General features: G+C 57.5%; 1 protein-coding gene across 5 annotated transcripts in view; it reads right to left on the bottom strand.

Annotated features, from left to right (window-relative positions):
- Positions 1–430: 430 nt before the first annotated feature.
- The window catches only part of DPP6 (dipeptidyl peptidase like 6), a 1,068,014-nt gene continuing 1,046,635 nt past the window's right edge, over positions 431–21,809 (bottom strand). For all 5 annotated transcript variants that reach the window (XM_061415284.1, XM_061415287.1, XM_061415283.1 and 2 more), the window contains 8 exons: positions 20,716–20,785; positions 18,327–18,521; positions 10,683–10,737; positions 5,746–5,857; positions 4,748–4,806; positions 4,047–4,119; positions 3,885–3,958; positions 431–2,258 (listed from right to left, as the gene is read on the bottom strand). In XM_061415284.1, coding sequence (XP_061271268.1) covers positions 2,112–2,258; positions 3,885–3,958; positions 4,047–4,119; positions 4,748–4,806; positions 5,746–5,857; positions 10,683–10,737; positions 18,327–18,521; positions 20,716–20,785 — 785 coding nt within the window. In that variant the 3' untranslated portion in view covers positions 431–2,111. The remainder of the gene's footprint in view (positions 2,259–3,884; positions 3,959–4,046; positions 4,120–4,747; positions 4,807–5,745; positions 5,858–10,682; positions 10,738–18,326; positions 18,522–20,715; positions 20,786–21,809) is intronic.

Here is a 21,809-nt window from a genome sequence, read left to right as displayed (position 1 = left end):
TTTGGACAGTTCAGTTAATCAAGCTCTCTGCTTCCAGGCTGGGCTACATCAGACTTACTGACTTAAAAACGACAAAGTGAATGAGTCTCTAGCAGATGTGGGTTTGCTGACGCCTTCTAGTGAGCAACGCAGGGGCCTCAACGGAGAGCCAGTTTTACTGCTAGTGCTGGGCAGGGGCTCTGCGTCTTCCCCTTGAAACTTCAGACACGAAACTCAGATTCACGTCCCTGGGTGATCCCTGGACTTGACCGGTCCCGCCCTTTCTACCATCAGGGCTATTGCTACTGTGGACGCAGGTTTTAGGAGCTGCACGCAGACCCCTGAGGACACATCAGACCTGGTCAGGGCCCAGCGAGGACCACGAAGACTTCTTAAACGTTGGCATGCTTTTTGGGGTGAAGGGGGTGGAGGATAAGCAAGAAAAGAGCTCTCGAGTGGTAAAATAATGTTTTATTCCATGGATGAACACACTACCATGCCACACTTCACTCCCTCCTGCCAGACCTCATGGCCAGGGCCGGCCTCCCCTTTCAGACTGAGCTGGCTGTGCAGTCGGTCAGGCCCTGACAAGACAAAAAGCATGGCCAGCTGGCACTCGGAGTGGTCCTGCGGGCGGCACCTTCATCCTTTTCCCAAACGCTGATGTATCACCTGAAACAATCCCATGACGATCTTCCAGCCGGACCAACTGCAACTGACATTCAAAGCTCGTGGAGATGAAACGCAAACCTCCGAACACCAAAGAGTGACACGGACCTGTCTTCTCTGCAGACGAGGATGTCAGGGACCTCCCACTCCCCGGCGGGAGGGGGACCCGGAGACATCGGGACTGACGTTCAGGCTGTCAACCAGCTCCAGAGGCGATGACGGTCTTCGGTGCGTTTCCAACCGGCACTCGTAGAGACAGCAGCTTGGCCAGGCTGCGGGCATGCAGGCGAAACATGACGAGGGCTTGGCGGAGGGCGGGGGCAGCGGCGATGGCTGACCGCAGTCCTGTCTCTATATACAACGGAGTGAGATACACACGGACGCTGGCTGTGCCTCTGAGCAGAGGACGCCTCACGAGGCCAGGCTGGAACGTCGCCGAGGCTGCTTGCGTGCAGGGGGTGGGGCGGGGGCGATGCTGGCACGGGCCCCCGCTTCCCTCACCCGAGCACACGTGACGGGCCTGGAGGTGGAGCCAACGCTTGGTCTTTTCATGTTTAACCAAATGTCATCTGAAAAGACGACCTACCCAGGAGGAAAAGGACGGGCTTCAGGACGCGTGGAAACGGACGGCGCGAATCTGAGCCGGACCCTGACGCACGTGGTGGGGGGCGGGTTTTTATTCACGACCCTTTAGTGAACAGTGCTGGATGTCGTTTGCAGTATTTTTGAAATGTCCCCACAAGTCTAGAGACGACCTTGAGGAGAAAGCGTTACTTCTGATCTGGTTTTTTTTAATCCAAACAAGTGCAAAGCCTACATACTGACTGAACAAAGCAAAACAAAGCAAAGCAAAAAAAAAAAAAAAGCACACAGCAAAACAACCCCGTGACCAGAGACAGTGTCAGGTAAAAACCATAGAAAAATACAAACAAATTCCAGAAGGTTAACCATTAGCATCAGCTACAGTGACACTTTGTACAGCCCCTTAAAATGCGGAATCTCCTAATTACAGACAGGAGCAGGCCAATCTAGGGACAGGTACTGTGAAAATAATTGTGCTCTGGTTGGTCCATGGCGCGGTGACCGTCACGAGGGGGTGATGCTCCCGGGTGGGCGCGGGACTCGGGGGGAGGCTGGGTCCCACGCTGCCGCTCGCCAGCTCCAGTTCCAGGGCCAGCTTCTGCTCTGCCATCCAGGCTCCGCTTTGTTCCTTGGGGAGGGTCATGGGGAGGCCCCGGTCACGCTGTGGGGGGGAGGAGGTGGTGGTTCCAGGCTCCGAGGAAGCCCCTCATGAGTGGCGACACACCTCCACTCGGCAAGGAGCTTGTTTCTGGAGCAGAAATGCCTTCAGACCCGAGACACACATGCGATGAAGGAGGCGCCCCACCTCTGTGGGACAGGCCGCGGGGTGCCCGGGGCAGCGTGCCCTGTCCCAGGAGGGGCCAGGCGGTGCGTCGTGGGGCTCAGTCCTCCTCCTCGTCCTCTCTCGCTGTGACTGCGGGGAGCTTGTCCTGGATCCTGAAGCACTCCACAAAGAAGCCCAGGATGGAGCGGTGCAGGTGCTGCTGGAGGGCGGCGCTGCTGAAGTAGTGGCTCTCGTCCGGGTAGATCTGAAAGGGGCAGAGGACTCAGCCACGTGGCCACCGCCCCCGTGTGGGCCGGGCGCCCGGGAGATGCGGGGACCCCCGGCCGCCCGCGCGGCCGGACCCTTAGCTCCGACGGCACAGGGCGTCCTCAGAGTATCAGGGAAGGGATCGGACGACACCCTGTTTAGTAGACTCTGCACATCTGGCTCTGCTTGTTCGGATCCGCAACACGGATCCAGGCTCAGGGACCACAGAGGCCGTGGCCGGGCCTGCAGGGGTCAGGACTCCCAGAGAACTGGGGGGAACCGCGTCTCTGCGACCCCAGTGAGTGCAGGAAGCTCCCGGCTCGCCAAGTGCAGGGGCTTTCCTGGACCTCAGTGTCCAGAGGTGTCCAATGGAGACGAGCATCATCATCAAATATAACTCATTAAGCTTGGTGAGGATTAAAAGACATAAAATTTCCCTGAAAGGCTCAGAACAAGGCCTGGGACACAAAACGTTGTGTTCAGTCGTGTCTGACGCATTGTGACCCTGTGGACTGTAGCCCACAAGGCTCCTCTGTCCATGGGATTTCCCCAGACAAGAATACTGGAGTGGGTTGCCATTTCCTTTTCCAGAGGACCTTCCCGACCCAGGGATGGACCCCAGGTGTCTGGCATGGCAGGCGCCCTAGGACACCACGGGGCTGAAACGATGGCAGCTGATCATCCCGTCCCCAAGTGTGATGACCCCGGGCACCACCTGGCCTCCACACGAAGGGCCTGGTCCCAGCAGAGAGAGAGAGCCAAGTCTCACTGGCCCCAAAGCCTGCGGTCTTGCCAGGAATCCAGGCTGCCTCTTGCACGTGCACCCCGTCCTTCTCTTGTGTCTTTGGTGCCTTTTGACACCCACCTTGGTCTCAGTATTTAGGAAGGCGGTCCTTGAGCTAGTGCCTGTGCCTTAAACCTCAAACAGCTCTGAGGGTACAGAGCAGGAGGCACATCTCCCCCTTGCTGGGTCCTGGGCCCCGGAGCCCTCAGCTGGCCTTGTCACCATTACAGGCTTGAGCATCTCAGCTGCTCTGTGCCTGCAGCAGTATCCAGGGGGCCTAGGCTGGGCCCTGCCTGTATCTGCGGCGTGGTCCACTCCGGCACTCAGAGCTCTGCCGCTGGACCTACTGGGGCTGCGACATGCATACGATGCACTTGGCCTTGTAGTGTGACCTGAGCGCTCTCAACGGAGCTCAGATGACATGTGAACTAGGCAGGACTCTGTCCTGCGGGGAAGCACTCCTCTGGGGGTGTGGGGCGGGGGTAAGGGGTGTTCTAAAGGGGTCCGAATGCAGCCCCAGAACAGAACCGAGCTGCCGTCTGTTGCTGTTGTTCAGTCACTCGGTCACGTCCGGCTCTGCAACCTCATGGACTGCAGCACGCCAGGTTTCCCTGCCCTTCACTATCTTCAAAGCTTGCTCAAACTAACAGCCCCTGAGTCAGCGATGCCATCCAACCATCTTGTCCCCCATCGCCCCCTCAAGCCCTGCTCATCCCACCCGATGTGTCCCCGACCGCCTCCCAGGACCGGGCCCAGCAGCGTGTCCCTGCAGAGTGGGAAGACTGGGTGTGTGGCTCTCCTCCGTCGGGGGGCAGGGGGTGTCTCAGGCCAGCCCCGTACCTGTAAGCTGTAATTAGCCTTTCCCTTAATGAGCTGTGTGATGAGCTCTGCCGTGTGCTGGAAATGGATTTTTTCTGTTGAAAGGAAGAGGACAGGGTCTGTCAGAGCCCGTGGCAGTGCGGAAGGCAACGTTCCCCGCAGCCCCCAGGGTCAGGCGCTCACCGTCTGCGGTTGCGTGGATGACCAGGAACTGCTGCCCTTCCAGTGCGGACACCCGGTGCGCCACCTTGGCCATCTGCATGTGGGGAGGGGGTCAGCATGAGGCCTGGCCGGGCAGTGCAGCAGGTGCTCTCTCCCTGCCCTGGTGGCCTCGCCCGTTCAAGAAGAGGACGGGGCAGGAGATGAGGGGTGGGGGGGAAGGGGGGCAGGAGACAGGGTCCCCTTCCCCTGCAGGAAGCCTGGGGCCGCCATCCCACCAGGAATGACACACTGGCTGGAACGATGTCCGTGTGTGGCTTTCAGCCCTGAAGCCTCAGCGGCCTCCGGGGCCCCAGGTGAGGAGAGGCCTGGGTGACCTCTGCTCTCAGCTGCTGCGCGGGGACCTGGGGGGTCAGAGGCGCGTCCTGCCCGCTCCCTCTCATCCAGGGCTCACTCTCTCCCGGAGCAGAAGCAGCCTTGGGGGCAGAGCCCATGCATATGCCAGCCTATGGACCCCAAGACAGACTCCCCCACCCAAACCTTCCCCGCTTCCTCCTCTGCCCTCCGGCTCCAGACGGACAACCAGATGCACCTGGGAGAGGGCTCTGTCACCCATGTCCTCAGGGGTGGGGCCGGGGGCTTCCTCAGAGCGAGCTGTGCTGGGATGTGGGCCGGCAGGGGGCTAACAGGGGACCGTCCCAAGCAGCGGCCGCGCCCAGACATACCTCGTACGCTCGGTTGTCAAGTCCGTGGAGGCCCAGGTACCTCTCGGAAAATGCAGACGCTGGACGGAAGCAGAGGGGAGCGTTAGCCCTTGGCCTCGGCCCCTCGGACTGTGAAATAGCTGGAGTAAAGCCCCAGAAAGCCTCGCTGAATTTGAAAACACAGAGTATGTCGCATGTATTCCATGGGGCGATCATTCTAGGCTATTAAAATCTGGACTTAGGCGAGTTCCTGTATGGTTTTCAGCTGAAATGTGCACGAATCACTTCCCAAAGATGAATGCGTCAGCCGTGAGCCTCCGGGCCCCCCGCCCCTGCTGCTGTGTCCCTGTGTGCAGCTGGGGCTGGTGGCCGAGCCTCCCTGCGGCCCTGACCCGAGTACCGGCTCTCAGAGCCCGCAGAGAAAGCCTGTCCCACACTTAAACCAGTGGTGATGTCACAGAACCATTTGCGTTTGGGGAAAAGAGGCTGGGTGACCAAAGGGTGGGGACGCCGGGAGCCTCGGGCCCGGATCAGTGACCGGAGAGCCAGGTCCAGGCAGGCGGGGACCGGCCCCCATACCTGGGGTTGGACGGTGGAGGGGGGCCGCAGGTACGGGGAGCAGGGAGGGGCGGGCCCCCGGGACCCTCGGCCGTGAACACCCTCCGGGCTGAGAGAGACATGGCTCGGGCCCCGCTAGCCGACCCCGGGGCACAAGCTGGCGCTGGGGGTGGCGTGCAGGGAGCCCCCTTCCCTCGGCTCCCACGATGCCCACGCTGCAGGTGGACCGCTGGTCGGGCTTCAGCTCCTGGTCTTACGTCGGGGAGGACGGTTCAGGGACGCGGGTGGGTCAACCCCTTTCAGAATAAGCAGCTTGGAAATCCCACCCCCCCACCCCCCGCACTCCCAACCCAGGCTGTCTGCCAGGCCTCACCGCTGCCCACACCTCCCCAAGGGGTATCAGACGGGGCCCTGGGAGGCGGCGCGGGGAGGGCGTGTGCCCGCCTTGTCAGGACCCTCACCATAGAGCTTGAAATCCGTGATGGGGGAGAGCGCGGAGCCGCAGCTGAAGACTGGAGCCTGGCCGTCGCCCTTGGCCGGGAGGAGGTAGGTGCTCAGGTATCCGCCGTAGTCCTGGGGGCGGGGCCAGACAGGGGGCGGGGCCAGACAGGGCGGGGCTCAGCAGCGCTGCCACGGGGCCCTTTCTTACCCCCGTGGTGCATTCATGTCATGTGGATGTATGGCAAAGCCAATACAATATTGTAAAGTAATTAGCCTCCAATTAAAATAAATTTATATTAAAAAAAGTCGACATTAAACATCTCCAAGGGACATAAAAAGAGGGAAAGCAAAGACCTCTCCCAACTAAACGCACCGTGAGGTGAGCACCCTTCCGGGGCCTCGTGTTCATGCGCCATGAAGGCGGAATCTGATGGTCACGTGGAGTGTGACCGTGCGCTAGAGAACCCTTGTGAGTGTGCACGACTGCCACGTCCGTTCAGTCCGGCGCCTCCAGCATACCATTGCTTGCTGCCTTCCCTGTCTACAGACAGAGTCAACCTATTTTCTCTGATTTTTCTTTTGGCTGTACCAGGTCTTAGCTGTGACCTGTGGGATCTAGTGCCCTGGCAACAGATCAAACCCGGGCCCCCTGCACTGGGAGTGTGGAGTCTTAGCCACTGGACCGCCAGGGAAATTCCCATTTTCTGTGCTTCTGAGGAAGGGCCCACGAGGAGTCAACATCAGAGGGCTCGGGCACAGGCCGCCATGATGCTCTGTGACAGATGTCCACACGTGTCCTGTACATGGCCAGTCCTCCGTATCCTGTGTGGCCCTCGCTCTGGGGTTGAGATGGAAGACCGCAGTGTGAGCCTCCCGGGGAGAGTAAGCATGACACCGGGCCTGCCGTGGGTGTGGCTTGGCCCAGAGGTCTTCCTGTTTCTCAGAAGGCCCAGAGGGAAGGGGCCACACAGGGGATGCTTTGATGAGCAAAGGGGGGCAGGCGTTAAGGGTGTGGATGTGTGTGCAGGGGTGTGTGCTGGGCGGGAGGGTGGCGTGACATCTATGCCAAGCTCACTGTAGAATTAACGGGTTTTGATGTAAGTTTAAGTGTGTTATAACAACACTCCTTCAGTAAAACAGGACTATGTTTCTCTTAACGACATAAGAGTCTTTTTGGTTTCTTGCAAATAATATTCATGGTCAATGAAATTGCCAAGTCTTACAGGTCATTTTTCAGCTTTTTTTTTTTTTTTAAACGTTGACTGACTACACCAGAGGCTGGTGAACACGCACAGCACTGGAACTCTGCTGGGAACCCACTTGCTGCTGGTGGGGATGCTGAGTGTTACAGACTCTGTGGAAGACAGCGTGGTGGATTCCTTCAAAACTGAGCATTCCCTTATCATATGACCATACACTCCTTGGTATTTAAGAAGCTGAAAACTTAGATGTCCACAAAAACCTGCACAGGGATGACGTTTTATTTGTCACTGCCACAGCAACTTGGAAGCCACCAAGATGCCCTTCAGTAGGTGAGCAGATAAAGCATGGCGCACTCAGACAGTGATTGTTTGGTACTAGAAAGAAATGACCTGTAAAGCTAAAAAGAGACATGGAGGAACGTTGAATGCATATCGCCAAGTGAAGAGAAGGCAATCTGACAAGGGCCCACACTGTACGATTCCAGCACTCTGACGAGCTGGAGAAAGCGAGCCGCTGTCCAGTCGCTCAATCGTGTCTGACTGTTTGCGACCCCATGGACTGCAGCATGCCAGGCTTCCCTGTCCTTCACCATCTCCTGAACCTTGCTCAAACTCATGTCCATTGAGTCGGTGATGCCATCCAACCATCTCATCCTCTGCTACCTCCTCCTCCTGCCCTCAATCTTTCCCAGTGTCAGGGTCTTTTCCAATGAGTCAGCTCTTCCCATCTGGGGGCCAAAGCACTGGTTTCAACATCAGGCCTTCCAATGAACACTCAGAACTGATTTCCTTTAGGATGGACTGGTTGGATCTCCTTGCAGTCCAAGAGACTCTCAAGAGTCTTCTCCGACACCACAGTTCAAAAGCATCAATGCTTCTGTGCTCAGCCTTCTTTATGGTCCAACTCTCACATCTGTACATGACGACTGGAAAAACCATAGCTTTGACTAGACAGACTTTTGTGGCAAAGTGATGTCTCTGCTTTTTAATACACTGGAGAGGGCAATGGCACCCCACTCCAGTACTCTTGCCTGGGAAATCCCATGGACAGGGGAGCCCAGTGGGCTGCAGTCCATGGGGCTGCAAAACGTCGGACACGACTGAGTGACTGAGTGCAGTACACAGTACAGCTTTGTCACAGCTTCTCTTCCAAGGAGCAGGTATTAGGGAAGGGGAGAGGCATGAACAGGTGGAGCACAGGGACCCTGAGGGCAGTGAGGCTACCTGGGCGGCCCTATGGTCATGGATACGTGCCACCGTACGTGTGTCCAAGCCTGCAGAAGGTGCGGCCCGGGAGTGAGCCCTGTGTGAACTGCGGGCTCTGGGTGATCGCGGTCCGTCAGTGCAGGCTCACCCAGTGTAAAAAGAACGGCTCCAAATGGCGGTGATGGTGATGGCGGAGGAGCTCTGCAGCTTGCGAGGGAACCGCTCAAGCTTGCTGTGGACCGGAAACTGCTTTAAACAGTCTTTTGCGAAAAAAAAAAGTGTGGAACACAGCTTTCCCAGAGGACTCAGGGCCTTCTAGGATCTCAGCGAGCGTGTTCTGGGCCCCGACACCACGCTGTCCTTGGGGGAGAGCTGCAGGATGCAGCCGGGCTGGATACCTGCAGCTCCGCCGGGCCCGCCCCGTCTTCGGGAGCTCCTGGGCTTCATGACGAGGGGGACATGGAGCCTGGGCGGGGCCCAGACTCACATAGGTGGGCCCGAGAAGGGAATCAGGGGACTTCCCTAGTGTGCCAGCAGGTACGAATTCGCCTTGCAAATGCAGGGGTCACGGGTTCCATCTGCAACCTTTAGTGGGTAACTAAGATCCCACGTGCCTTGGAGCAGCTAAAGCCCAAACTGCAATTCCCTAGCCCTAGAGCTGTAACTGGAGTCCCTGGGCCACGACAGAAGGTCCCACACGCTGCAACTGAGACCTGATGCAGCCCAATTAAAAAAAAAATTATACAAAAAAGGAAGAAAGGAGCACGCCCACCAGCTACAGGGATCAATGGCTTGTTCCTCTGAAGAGACGCAGTCACTGAGTCCATGAGCCTCTGTCTGAGGCACTATTCAGAGAGGCCAGGGACCCACTGGGCACAGCGGCCGAGGAAGGTGCAAGGGGCCGGGGCTGAGTCCAGGTGCCCGCCATGGGGAGGGGCCGGGGATGCAGGCCAGGCTTCCAGCAGCGGGGGGCATGCTGGGGGGAGATTCCCAGGCTGGACAGAGGCTGAGCCCAGCCCAGAGCCTGGCCTTGAGCTGAGGCCAGTCTGCTGGGCAGGAACGTCTCCGTGGGAGCGGTTGGTAGGGCCATCACGGCAACATCTGCTGTGGTTAATTCAGCCTCCTCGGAGCCTCACAAGGCTGGGAGCGGGCTTCCACTAGGACGGACTGACCTGAGGACTCTGTGCAGACTGGGGTCCGGCCCTGAGGCGGGCCCTTGACCACCGCACCTCCTGGGGTGCGCACAGCATTCTGGGACCCTCCACGGGGCGGTGTTGCGTCTCTGATGTGTGAGGCTCCCGGGCAGTGCTGGGCTCAGAGGTGATGACCCAAGAGGTTGCCCTCTGGTTACCTGTTTAAACCCCCACCTGCCGTGAGGCCACCCCAGGCCCCTGCGGGGCTGTTCTCTCAGCGGGAGGACGGTTCTGCCTGTCCCTCTGTGCTCCTGCCATGAACCCAAGAGCCCACGGTCCAGGCAGCTTAACCATGGCAGGGAGGGCACCACGGTGATAGGAGGTGGTCCTCTGGGGACCTGAGGCCCAGTCACGGGCCCCACACCTGGCTCCGGCCTGCAGATGTGGGGCACCCATGGAAGCTTCTCTGGTTTGACAGCTCAGGGTGTGAGTCGCCCCACCCACTCCCTTCCATGTAAGGGAACCTAGTCAATGAGCATGAAAGAGGAAAAGCGAAAGTGACGTCGCTCAGGCGTGTCTGACCCTCTGCGACCCCAGGGACTGTAGCCCGCCACGCTCCTCCGTCCATGGACTCTGCCAGGCAAGGACACTGGAGTGGGGTGCCATTTCCTTCTCCAGGGGATCTTCCCGACCCAGGGATCGAAGCCGGATCTCCCACACTGCAGACAGACTCTTTACCATCTGAGCCACCAGGGAAGCCCTTCCAAAATGAGCATGGCCCCTGCACATAAGGACTTCCCAGGGGGCAGTACTGGTGAAGACTCTGCCTACTAACGCAGGAGACGCAAGAGACCTGGTTTGGTCCCTGGGTCGAGAAAATCCCCTGGAGGAGGGCATGGCAACCCACTCCAGTGTTCTTGCCAGAGAATCCCATGGACAGAGGGGCCTGGTGGGCTACAGTCCACGGGGTCGCAAAGAGTCGGACCCGACTGAGCGCACACACAGATTCAGTGCTGCACGTTGCAGGCGGATTCTTTACCAGACGGGCCGCCAGGGAAGCCAGTACTGCTCATCAAGACACAGAAAGAGAGACCCCCGCCTCCCCGTGTTCCGGGGCACCACCCTGAGAACCCAGCAGGCTGGTCCTGAAAGCAGTCAGGAGCCTCACGGAGCACGCCCCAGGGATCTGCTTCTTACTGCCTTCCCTTCCAGATGATGTGAGAAGCTCCTGAGGCTGCTCAGATGAAGACCCCCCACCCCCGATCCCTGCGCCGGGCTGAACATCCAAACTCTTTTTAAACAAGAACCGCTCGCCCGTGGCGGGACCAGAGATGCACCCTACACATCAGGGTTCGGTCGGGTGATGGGGCGGGCAGGGGTCCGAGCAGGGGGTGTGGACCCCAGCAGGCAGCTCACCTTCCCGAACACGGCCACACGCGTCTTGTCGATGTACGGCTCCTTCAGCATCACCCTGCAAGGCCAGGCAGAGAGGGAGGGGTCAGTGCGGCCTGGAACCCAACCCGGGGGCTGGAGCCGGGCTTTCCCGCCCTTTTCAAAGATGAAAGCCCCCTCTTAGAGGAAGTACTGAGACTCTAACTGTTGGCCGTGCTTACGCAGTGCACTGGACGCCCACGTGAAGCACTCGAGGCTCCCGTGCGTCACCGTGAGGCGGCCGGGCATGCAGAGCTCGCAGGTTGAGAACCAGGGACTCACAGCAGCACAGGCCATGCTGGAGACTCGTGGGCCCGGCTGGGTCCCGTCTCCACCATGGTCACCCCTCACTTGGACCACGCGAGCCTCAGGCTCGGGGACGGAGCTCTGAGGTCCGCAGGGGTGACTTGGCTGTGACTTGGCGCCCTGGCCCCCAGCTCCTGGGAGGGTCCGCCATGGGCCTGTTGGGGACAGCATCTTCCCGCCTTGAGCCTCCCGGCAGGGCTCCGTCTGGACATGCCCAGCTCGGCACCCGGGGTTTCTGCCTGGGTCCTCCCTCGTCCTCTCACTGTGGTCCCTCAGGGCCCCTCATTTCCCCCACGAAGTGGCTGGAATCGTCCTGGTTTCTGGACCCTCGTTCAGCAGCAGGAGTCCCGCCAGGAGTCTATCTGCTGCTTCTGTCCACTTGCTGCCACTGCGAGGCCTCCCTCCCCTGCTTCCCATCACCCCTTTCCGGGTATCGCCCAGCGGTTATTTTCTTGTCTGCTGGCTGGAGCCGCCCTGTCACTTCTGACCGCCCTTCTCAGTCTGGGGGACTCAAACTCCTGAGCCTGGGCCCCAAGAGTGCACGGTCCTTCTCCAGTCGGCTCTCCAAGGGTCCCAAGCCCTGGACCCGGCCAGCCCTTCATGGTTAGAGCAGCGCTTCTACGGTGATGTCGGAAGCCCACGGACCCCCAGTTCCTGGGGCTGGGCGGGCCGGCCCAGAGTGGAGCAGCAACTGCTCTGACTTCTTGCCATGATACAAATTCAGGCGACTTCTGTGCCCTTGGTACAGTCAGCCCTGTGCGTTCATGGGTTTCACATGCACAGATTCAACCAAATGCTTATTGAAAATATTAAGGAAGAAACCCAGAGAGTTCCAAAAAGCAAAACTTGAATTTGCCACACTCTGACAACTATCTGTACAGCATTTACATTGTATTGAAAACCCCTCCCTCCAAAAAAATCCCCAGAAAAATTCAGGAATCCAGAGGGAACAGAGATAACACAGTAAACAGAGAAAAACCATCACTAACATATCTAGAAAGAGAAGAAATACTGAACCAATAAGACAAGAAGACTTTGCTCTTGGGTGAAGAGAGAAGGTTACGGATTTTGAAGTGTCATGCCTGCCAATGAACATTAAGAGAAAGGCTGGAAAGTAGGAGATAAAGGGATGTTGAGAATAAACCCAGAAGCACCAAAACCAGCACAATAGAAGCTCCAGGAAGGAACAACAGAGAAAGGAGAAGTCAGTGGCACACTGCGGTGAAAACTTTCTGAGGACGAGGACAAAGAACAATTAATCTCCAGGCTGAAAAGTCCCACACCAAGAGTGGACGTCTCAGCATGCCAAGAGCGAAGAGGTCTTTCTCCCGGAAGGGAGCAATGGGCCGTCTACAAGGATTAAAACAGGAAGATCAGCAGACGCTTCTCACTAGCAACCCCGGAGGGTGGACGATTCCAGGGCCTTCTAGACAGAGATTACTATCTGCAGATTTTACATCTAGATAAGCAATAACCTCAAATGTGGGAATAGAATAAAGACATTTTGTAATGTTTTCTAGATTCACGAAGGACAAAGTAAATAAAAAGGGGGATATATATCCGTCATTCTTTGGCACGAGACCCAGGGTGCGTGCAAAGCACGTGACCTGGGGAGGGTGTGACAGGGCAACCAGGGTGACCCTGCAGACACCTGGTCCAGGTGGAGCAGGAGAAGGGGCTGCAGCTTGAGAGAAGAATGTGGGAATGGACGCTATTAGCAGGTGTGGTGAACTGATGCTTTCAAACTGTGGTGCTGGAGAAGACCCTTGAAACCAGTCAATCCTAAAGGAAATCAACCTTGAACATTCACTGGAAGGACAGATGCTGAAGCTCCAATACTTTGGCCACCTGATGCGAAGAGCCGACTCATTGGAAAAGACCCTGATGCCAGGAAAGATTGAAGGCAGGAGGAGAAGGGGACGACAGAGGATGAGATAGCTGAATGGCATCACTGACTCAATGGACATGAGTTTGGGTGAACACCAGGAGATGGTGAAGGTATCCAAGTGAAAGACAAAGCTACAGTCCAGGAAAAATTAAATGATGCGGCAGAAAGTAGGGCATGAGAGCCCACGGGGTCTGCAGTCAGCACCATTTACGCAGTGATCCTGCACCTCCAACGGCTGATCTAACCAGGCAGCTGATGGTTACACTCCTGGGAGAATGATGTTACTGAACAGCTACTCCTCACCTGTAACGATCGGAAGTCAAGTGATGAGCAATCGTGACGTGATGACAGCCGTGTTCAGAAAGGTGGAAGCAAACGCTTGATGAAGGCGGTGAGGGGTCGAGGATGGCTGCCTCTGCGAAGCAGGGCCGGTGGGAGGGTCGGGTGAAGGGCAAGGGAACTGGTGTGGTTTATTCATGCATTTGTTATGGGTCAAATTCTGCAAAATACATTGGATTTCTAACCCCGCAAACCTCCGTGTGGGACCACAGCTGTCAATAGGGCCACTGCCGATGTAATGAGTAGGTCAAGATGAGGCCACACTAGAGTGGCGTCCTTCTAAGAGGAGAAGGGGCACAGAGACCTCGGGAGGACACAGCCCTTGAAGACACAGGATCGCAGGGATGGATCTACAAGCTGAAGGTTGCCAGCCTCCTCGGGAGCCGGAAGAGCAGGCGGGACCCTCCGAGGCAGGCGTTAGCCCACACCCGATCCCGGTTTCCAGCCCTAGGAGACGCAACACTTAACACCTGGGCTTGTTTAAAACATGATGCAGGTGCCATAGGCAGCCTGGCAGACTTCAGGTCTCACACACACACACACACACACACACACACACACACAGCCTTGGTCGACCTGCAAAGCACGGTGGCCATGCCCACACAATGGAACCACTGAAGACACCTCTCCAAGTTTCTGAATTCTCTCCTCGTGATCCCAATCCCTGATACACTGACGGGGCTCGAGGACCGTCTGGTGAAAGGTCCCACCCGGTCCCAGTGGGGTTCTGCCGCACAGCCGGATGTCCAGACCGCAGGGGCTGGAACCGTGTCTGCGGAGACCATGGTGTCCACCCCAAGGGGCTTGGTGCTGGGGTCTTGGCTCCACTCCAGTTCAAAAACTATCTCGGACTTTTGCTCACAGCCCTGTGTGCACATCCACAGGCAGCCTCCGATCTCTGGTGGCTGGCCCTGCAGCGGCTTTACCTGGAGGGTCACTTCCTGAGCTGGAACCACGCGTCACGGTCACGACCCTCACCTGTGAAGTGCTTGGGAGGCTTCTGGGGAAAACAGTGTTTTCAGATATCAAATATTTTTATGATCTTGCTGCTACGTGTGCTCAGTTGCTCAGTTGTGTCCGACTCTGCGACCCCATGGACTATAGCCCGCCAGCCTCCTCCGATCGTGGCATTCTCCAGGCAAGAAAACTGGAGTGGGCTGTCATTTCCTTCTCCAGGGGATCTTCCCCACCTGGGGACTGGACACGTGTCTCTCGCGTCTTCTGCACTGGCAGGCAGACACCTTACCACTGCACCATGACTAGGTCCACTACCTACCAGCAGTTCCACGTGCTGGCCCTTTCCGGGGCAGCAGTGGAGCCTCCAGACGGGGGAGCGTGGTGTGGGCTCTGGGAGCGCGTCTCGCCTCCCGGACGCTCTCAGCTGCAGTGCAGGGCAGGGCGTCTGTCTCGAGGGAGCAGGCGCAGCGCTCAGCTCCACCCTGGGGTCTGCAGAGGCCCCGTGTGAGCAGGGAGAGACTCTGGCCTCCAGAGCATGTCTGGGGGCGGTGGGCTGACACCCTGGAGCGGCAGTGCTCTCACCTTCCAGCCTTCCCCATGCCGCGCCATCTCAGTGGGCGGGGTGGGGCCCCTGCTGGCCCCCGTCAGCCTGGCAGAGATGCTCAGGGTCCAGATGCCCCTGGAAGCCGATTCCTCCCTCTGTCTGTCCCTCTGACCCCCGCGGTCGGAGGGCTCTGCCCCACTGTGCTCCAGCCTGCGTTCTGCACAAACATGCCTCCTGCACGTCCGAGCGTGTGCAGGCACCGCTTCCGGGGACCCACGCTGACACAGGAGTCATGGATCACAGAGCTGCCCCCAGCATTTTTGGAGCTGGGGAACCTCACAGCCAGAGACAGGACGAGACATGAACGCAGGGCCGGCGGGAGAGATGTGTCACTAAGATTGTCCTTCCCCGCATGTGAACGTTGGGAGGGACGCGGGACGCATGGCCCAGCCCACTTCCCGGATGTGCCACGTCCGTCTCCCTGTTCCTCATCATCTCGCAGAGTTTGCCCAAGTTCATGTCCATTGAATCGGTGATGCTATCTAACCATCTCATCCCATCACTCCTTTCCCCTTTTGCCCTCAATTTTCCCAGCATCAGGGTTTGTTCCAATGAGTCGGCTCTTTGCATCACGTGGCCAAAATACTGGGGCTTCAGCTTCAGCATCAGTCCTTCCAATGGATATTTAGGACTGATCTCCTGTAGGATGGACTGGTTGGATCTCCTTGTAGTCCAAGGGACTCTCAAGAGCCTTCTGCAGCACCACAGTTCGAAAGCATCAATTACTCTAGCGCTCAGCCTTCTTTATGGTCCAACTCTCCTATCTGTACACGACTCCTGGAAAGACCATTTGACCTTTGTTGGCAAAATGATGTCTCTGCTTTTTAATATGCTGTCTGGGTTTGTCATGGCTTCCGGTTATTCCTCTCTCCTTAAAGCTCCCTGTTTGAATGTTTCCTGCCAAGACTCTCTCCCAGAAAACTCACTACACTGCTACCAGGATCTCGGTTCCGAAGATGAAGGTGACTTTGCCACCTCCTGGCTGAAACCCTCTGTGGGGACGCTGCTGCTTGGAGAGCAGGCAGCAGCTCGGAGGACGGGAGGGGAGGCGCCCAGTCCAGCCGCCCACCCCTCCCCGCGTCCCCAGCCTTCACGCAGCATGGTATTTACAGTTGGGGGGCCCGAAGTGCCTGCACCCCTGCCTCACCTCAACCTTCGCTCACGGTATTTTCCTTGTGGAACATGCACCTCTCATTTCCTGCAGACACGTCCTTATTTATTAATCCTCTGAGGTGAGGTCCTGGCCGGAAGCCATCTCCTTGCAGGAGCCCCTCCGGGAAAGGCTGTGCTTCCCCCGTGATGCCCCGAGTGCCTGTTCACATGGCCGGCTCCTCCTCCATCGAAGGGGAGACCCGCTGGGCTCCCAGACCAGGGGTGGGGAGCCCCGGGGAGTGAGAGTCGGGGGCTGGCCTCATGGTTTCTTAAACTGAGAAAACCGGGCTATGTCTTTGTAATGAGAATACAGACCCAGATCCTAAGAGAGCTGAGTAAATTTTCCAAGGCTCCAGGCATGTGGGGAGCAGCCTCCCGAGGTCCGTGTGGCTGGCATGGCTTATGCTCCTGACCCCAGAAGCCTCAGTGGCTTAAGAGTTGGCCAATTTTTCTATTTTACTATTATTTTCCTGGAACTGGTTCTGTTCTGTTTTTGAACAGATGGCTGATCAATCCCTTATTTTTGGAAACACCGTGGGTGTGAAACAGCCATGCACCCTCTGTGCTCAGAGGGGGGCAGTCAGGCTAGCCACGCCAGCCGGCGGGGTGCATGAAGGACGCTGCGTCCTCCGCCGGGGCCTCTGGGCTTTGGGGGGGTGGTCAGACCAGGGAAGGTGAGGGTAGGGGGCAGTGACAGGCGGGGAAGGACAAGAAAAGGGGGGCTTGGGGAGGGGGCTCCGCCGTCACCTGGTCACACCCCTCGTCCCTCCGAGCCCCACCGGGGCCTCGAGCTTCTCCCCAGGAGAGGCTGCAGCCCCGGTGTCCACTGGGCGCCACCTGCTCCTCCTCCCCCTGCTGGCTGAGCTGTCACTCACTCTCCCTTCTCTGCCCAGCCCTCCGGGTCTCAGGAATGGGGCGGGGGCTGCCCCACTGCTCTCATGGGTGATTGGTTCTGGGCTCCTGGGGAGGCTCCTCCCTTCCCTTCTGAAGGCTTCTGTAAGTGGATCAAGGTGCTGAAGGCAGGTGCTCTGGCAGCCATCCTGTGAGCATGAGGAGCAGAGGCTCAGCGGTGCTCCGTGCCTGGCTGAGATGAGAGCTGGAGGGAGCCAGGCCTGAGGCAGACCCTCACCTCTGGGTCTCCAGCCAACAGACCTGATGCCTGACGCCCGTCTGGACTCCAGAGCCAATACAGGGCCGTGTTTGTAAAGCACCTTTGATGCTGCGTGTGTTTGTGTGTGCTGTTGAGTTTCAGGCAAAAGTATGGTGACGGATGCGCCTTCCCAGACTCTCGGGTCCTCGGCCGTCTCTCTCACCCCTATGTTCTGCCTCTAGCACGTGTAGGTCCGGCCGCATGGCCTGTCTCTCCACCAGCTCACAACTCCTTTGAGGAAAGGGTGCCATTCACTCACTCACTCGAGGTTTCATCCACTTAATACTTACTTACTGAGCACGTATCGCATGTACGTGCACATCACATGTATGCACGTCATGTGACATCAATCTTTCTAAACACAAGAGAGAAAACGTTCTGAACAGTCAGTAGAGTGAAATCTCCTAAACCTCAGAGCGCAGTCGTGATGGCTCATGGGCTGGGACGTCACGCTGTCTTACGGCCCTTCAGTCAGCAGACACTGATCCACCTGGGCACTGTATCACACTCTCCAAGGCCCAGGGTCCAGCACCGTGCACCCGGATCTCAAGGAGGATGACCGCCGTGCCCATGCCACTCCCGTCCCTGCAGCACCTGAGCCCGTGCGTCTCACGCCTCTCCCATGTGAAGTCTGCCGCGTGTGCAGTAAACTCGGAAGACCCAACCTTGGCCAATGCGCCCGCAGGCCAGTGAGCGGCATAGGTCCCTGACGGCTCTCATTCCGGGGCGACGATAACATCCAGTCAACACCTCTGCTCCTCGGCCCCTCCTGTCCCTGGAGACTCTACTAGCCCTGCCTCCGTGAGCAGGACGTGAGAGAGCCATAAAACATGCGGAGTGGGGCTTCCAATCTGCCTGCTGCACTCCTTTCTCAGGAAGGAGGTGACTGGCTACACGGCTCACCTTCTCTCTCCCTCTCCCTGCCCTCCCCCCATGATCAGTGGCCAAGGTCCGTGACCACAGCACCGGGAACCCACAAAGACCCACATCACGGTCTCTGCACCTTGTTGCAATCAGCAAAGCAGAAAGGCCACCAGCCGTGCAGCGACTAGGACCCTGGTCTTTGGGAGCATATGGCTGGCAGGAATTCACTGGGGAATCACCAGAGACTTCTGGGGGTGCCAGCAAAGCGCAGGCAGAATGTGTGCACCACCAGGAAACAAGAACACGATGCAACCCGGGTAGAGATGCGACCCCCCAACCCCGTTCCAACAGCGCCGCTGGGGTGCTCACCGCACGGCCTCCATCTGGTCCTTCTCCTCCAGGGAGCCCAGCCTCCGCCTCACCTCATGCAGCAGCCTGGTGCCCTGGAAGCCGCTGCCGCGGCCATCACACTTGACCACCACGGCCCCGTGGCTGCTCACCATTACCGTCTCCCAGGTCACTGCAAACTTCTCGGCCACACTCTGGCTCCCCGGGGTGCCGTCCCTGGAAGAGACAGGCCAGGCCTGAGCACGCAGCTGCAGGGCATGGGGTGTGGTGACTTGTCCCATAGACTCGGGAGCCTAGGGATGCTCTCCTGGGGCAGAGCCAGCCCCCACGCCCAGCTCCACACATCCACACCCCCCAGCACGAGGGCGCTGAAGGGCCCGTTCTTGGGGAGAGACCCTGAAGAGTCCTCCCCTTCCCCTCCTGCTTGGCTCCCCATTACGGCCCACCTCTCCCATCCTTCCCAGGTGGGTTCCCAGGCTGCCCCCTTAGTGCGCATCACATGAGTGACCACGCTGTAGTGCTCCTTCCGGTGGCCCCTGGTTTGAGGGAATTAGGGGGATTCCCTGATGGCTCACACAGTGATGGCTCCTACAATGCAGGAGACATGGGTTCCATTCCTGGGTCGGGAAAGATCCCCTGCAGGAGGGAATGGCAACCCACTCCAGGATTTTTGCCTGGAGAATTCCACGTGTGTGCATGTGCTCTGTATGTATGTGCTATGTGTTCTGGTGTGTGTGTGTGAACACGTGGGTGTGTAGGTGCTGTTGTGTGTCATGGCCATCTGATGGTGTGTACGTGTATCTGTGTGTTTCCGTATATATGTGTGTGTGTGAGTCCATATGTATGTGTACGTGTGTGTCTGTGTATATGTGTATGTGTGTGTGTGTCTGTACATATGTGTGAGTCTGTATGTCCACATATGTGTATGCCCGTGTATATGTGTATCTGTGTAATGTGTGTCTGTATATGTGTGTGTATGTCCGTATACATGTGTATGTCTGTATATCTGTATACATGTGTATGTGTGTGTATGTCCATATGTATGTTTATGTCCGTGAATATGTGTGTGTCTGGGTATATGTGTGTGTGTCTGTATATACGTGTATGAGTCTGTATGTCCATATATATGTGTATGTCCGTGTATACGTGTACGTGTGTGTCTGTGTCTGTGTGTCCATATACATGTGTATGTATGTCTGTACACATGTGTATGTGTGTGTATGTCCATATCTATATATGTATGTGTATGTATGTGTATGTGTGTGTCTCCGTGTATATGTGTATGTATATGTCTGTGTATATGTGTATGTCTGTGTTTATGTGTATGTGTGTGTGTGTCTGTGTATGTCTGTATATATGTGTATGTCTGTATACATGTGTATGTGTGTGTGTGTCTGTATATATGTGTATGTGTGTGTGTCTGTGTACATGTGTATGTCTGTATATACGTGTATGCATGTATGTCTGTATATGTGTGTCTCTGTGTGTGTCTCTGTATGTATGTCTGTATATATGTCTGTGTGTCTGTATATATGTGTGTGTGTCTGTATATATGTGTATGTGTATGTATACATGTGTATGTATGTGTATGTGTGTCTGTACATATGTGTGTCTGTATATGTGTGTGTGTGTCTGTATACATGTGTGTGTGTGTCTGCTTGCTGGTGAAATGCCCAGACAGTGAGGAGAAGTGCCCAGTTAGTGACGAGCTCGGCAGGACCGTGTGTCCAGCCGGGCGTCTTCAGGTGCAGCCTTGTCACCAAGGGCCTGGCTGGGTGCCCGGGGTGATGCACAGAGCTATCAGGCTCTGGGCACCTTCCTGGGTGCTGACTTCCCCAGGGGCCCTGGGGCAGACCCAGTGCGGGCCTCTGCCCTCCGCTGGCCCTTTCTTCCCAGAGCCTCCCTTGCCCCACGGCCCCGTGCACACCGGGGCAGGAGGCCGAGTCAGGACACAACACCGTGAGAGGAGCTCGCAAGGCTCTGCAAAGGGGTTCTCAAAATCCGAACCAGAGGCTTCCAGTTAGCAGGGGCAGACCTGAAACCATCCTGTGGGGACACTTGGTGTTCAAGGGTGCCTGGTGGTGCAGGAGGGGCTGCTGGCCCCGGCGAGCCCCCCGCCAGGCCCACCTCGTTTTCTGGGGGCCCTGGGCCCTGCCCAGTGAGGTCAGACCCCCATTCAGCTTTCCCGCTGTCCCGGGGCCGCTGAGCAGCCACGGCAGCAGGACCCATGGGACATGACTCAGCACCTGGGTTCAATGTTGAGAATCCCCCGAGGCTTTCCTTTAACATCCGGGGTCACTGGTAGTTACAGACAAGGGGCTAAAATTGCTTTCTGATTTTAGTGTGCAGCGGGATTGGGCTCCCCTTCCCACCTTCTTGAGGGTGTGGTCCTTGCCCCTGGGATACTTACACCACCAGGAGCAAGGGGTAGTGGGCAGTGTCGGTGAAGGTCGCCGGCTTGAGGATCTGAATGGGCAGGTCTAGGCAGAAACGGAACACAGGGCCGCACGTTAGGGGCCAGGAAGTGTGGCCAGGAGGGGAGGGCGGGACGGGCCTCGGAGGGGCAAGGCCGGGCCTCCACAGACAGGGTGACTCCAGCTCCTTCTGGACTTGGACAAAGCACCCAGTCAGTCTCCTTGAGGCTGAGTTTCTTCAACTGAGGGCTTTCCTGTGGCTCAGATGGTAAAAAAAAAAAAAAAAAGAAAAGAAAAGAAAAACCTGCCTGCAATGCAGGAGGTCTGAGTTTGATCCCTGGGTGGGGAAGATCCCTTGGAGAAAAGAATGGCAACCCACTCCAGTCTTCTTGCCTGGAGAATCCCACGGACAGAGGAGCCTGGTGGGCTATAGTCCGTGGGGTTGCAAAGAGTCAGACACGACTGAGCGACCAACACTTTTCTCCACCTGAGGCTTAAAGGAAATCTTGTGCAGAGGAATATGTGGACAGACAGGAATGCCTGGACCACCATGGGCTGAACACTTGTTAACAGCAGAATTCCAAGCAGGGGGAAATGAGCCCCCGGGGGAACATGCACTCTGTCACGAGGGACTCCTGCAACATACAGCTAAGTGGGGAGGGATGCTGGGGAGCGGTGGGGACGCGGGGAGGCAGAGACTCAGTGGGGAGCGGGTGGTGAGGCAGGGCAGAGCCCAGACAGAGAGGCTGGAGCTGGGGAGCCCTCACTGTTCCTGGGCTGGAGCTGGGCAGGCCCGGTGCCCGGGAGCCAGCGGGAGGGAGCCGGTGCGGCTGCGGGTCCTGCGGCCAAGGCCCTTTGGACGCGGTCCCTGGCCACCAGGATGCAGTCAGGGAGGGAGAGAAGCGTGTCCCTTACCGCTGTCTCTGTCCTTCCCCGAGATGAAACTTCCTGCCTCAGTTAGAGATTGTTCACTGACGTTAACTACAGCCCAGATCGCAACTAAACTGGAATGGCCGTCTTTCCCCGCACATGGTCACTATACCAATAGATACACCCTAGGCTGGGGGATTGGCTCAGCAGCAGGCTCTGA

The sequence above is a fragment of the Bos javanicus genome, chromosome 4 (genome assembly GCF_032452875.1).
Source record: "Bos javanicus breed banteng chromosome 4, ARS-OSU_banteng_1.0, whole genome shotgun sequence".
Taxonomy (NCBI): Eukaryota; Metazoa; Chordata; class Mammalia; order Artiodactyla; family Bovidae; genus Bos; species Bos javanicus.
This window is presented reverse-complemented; position numbering and strand designations above follow the sequence as displayed.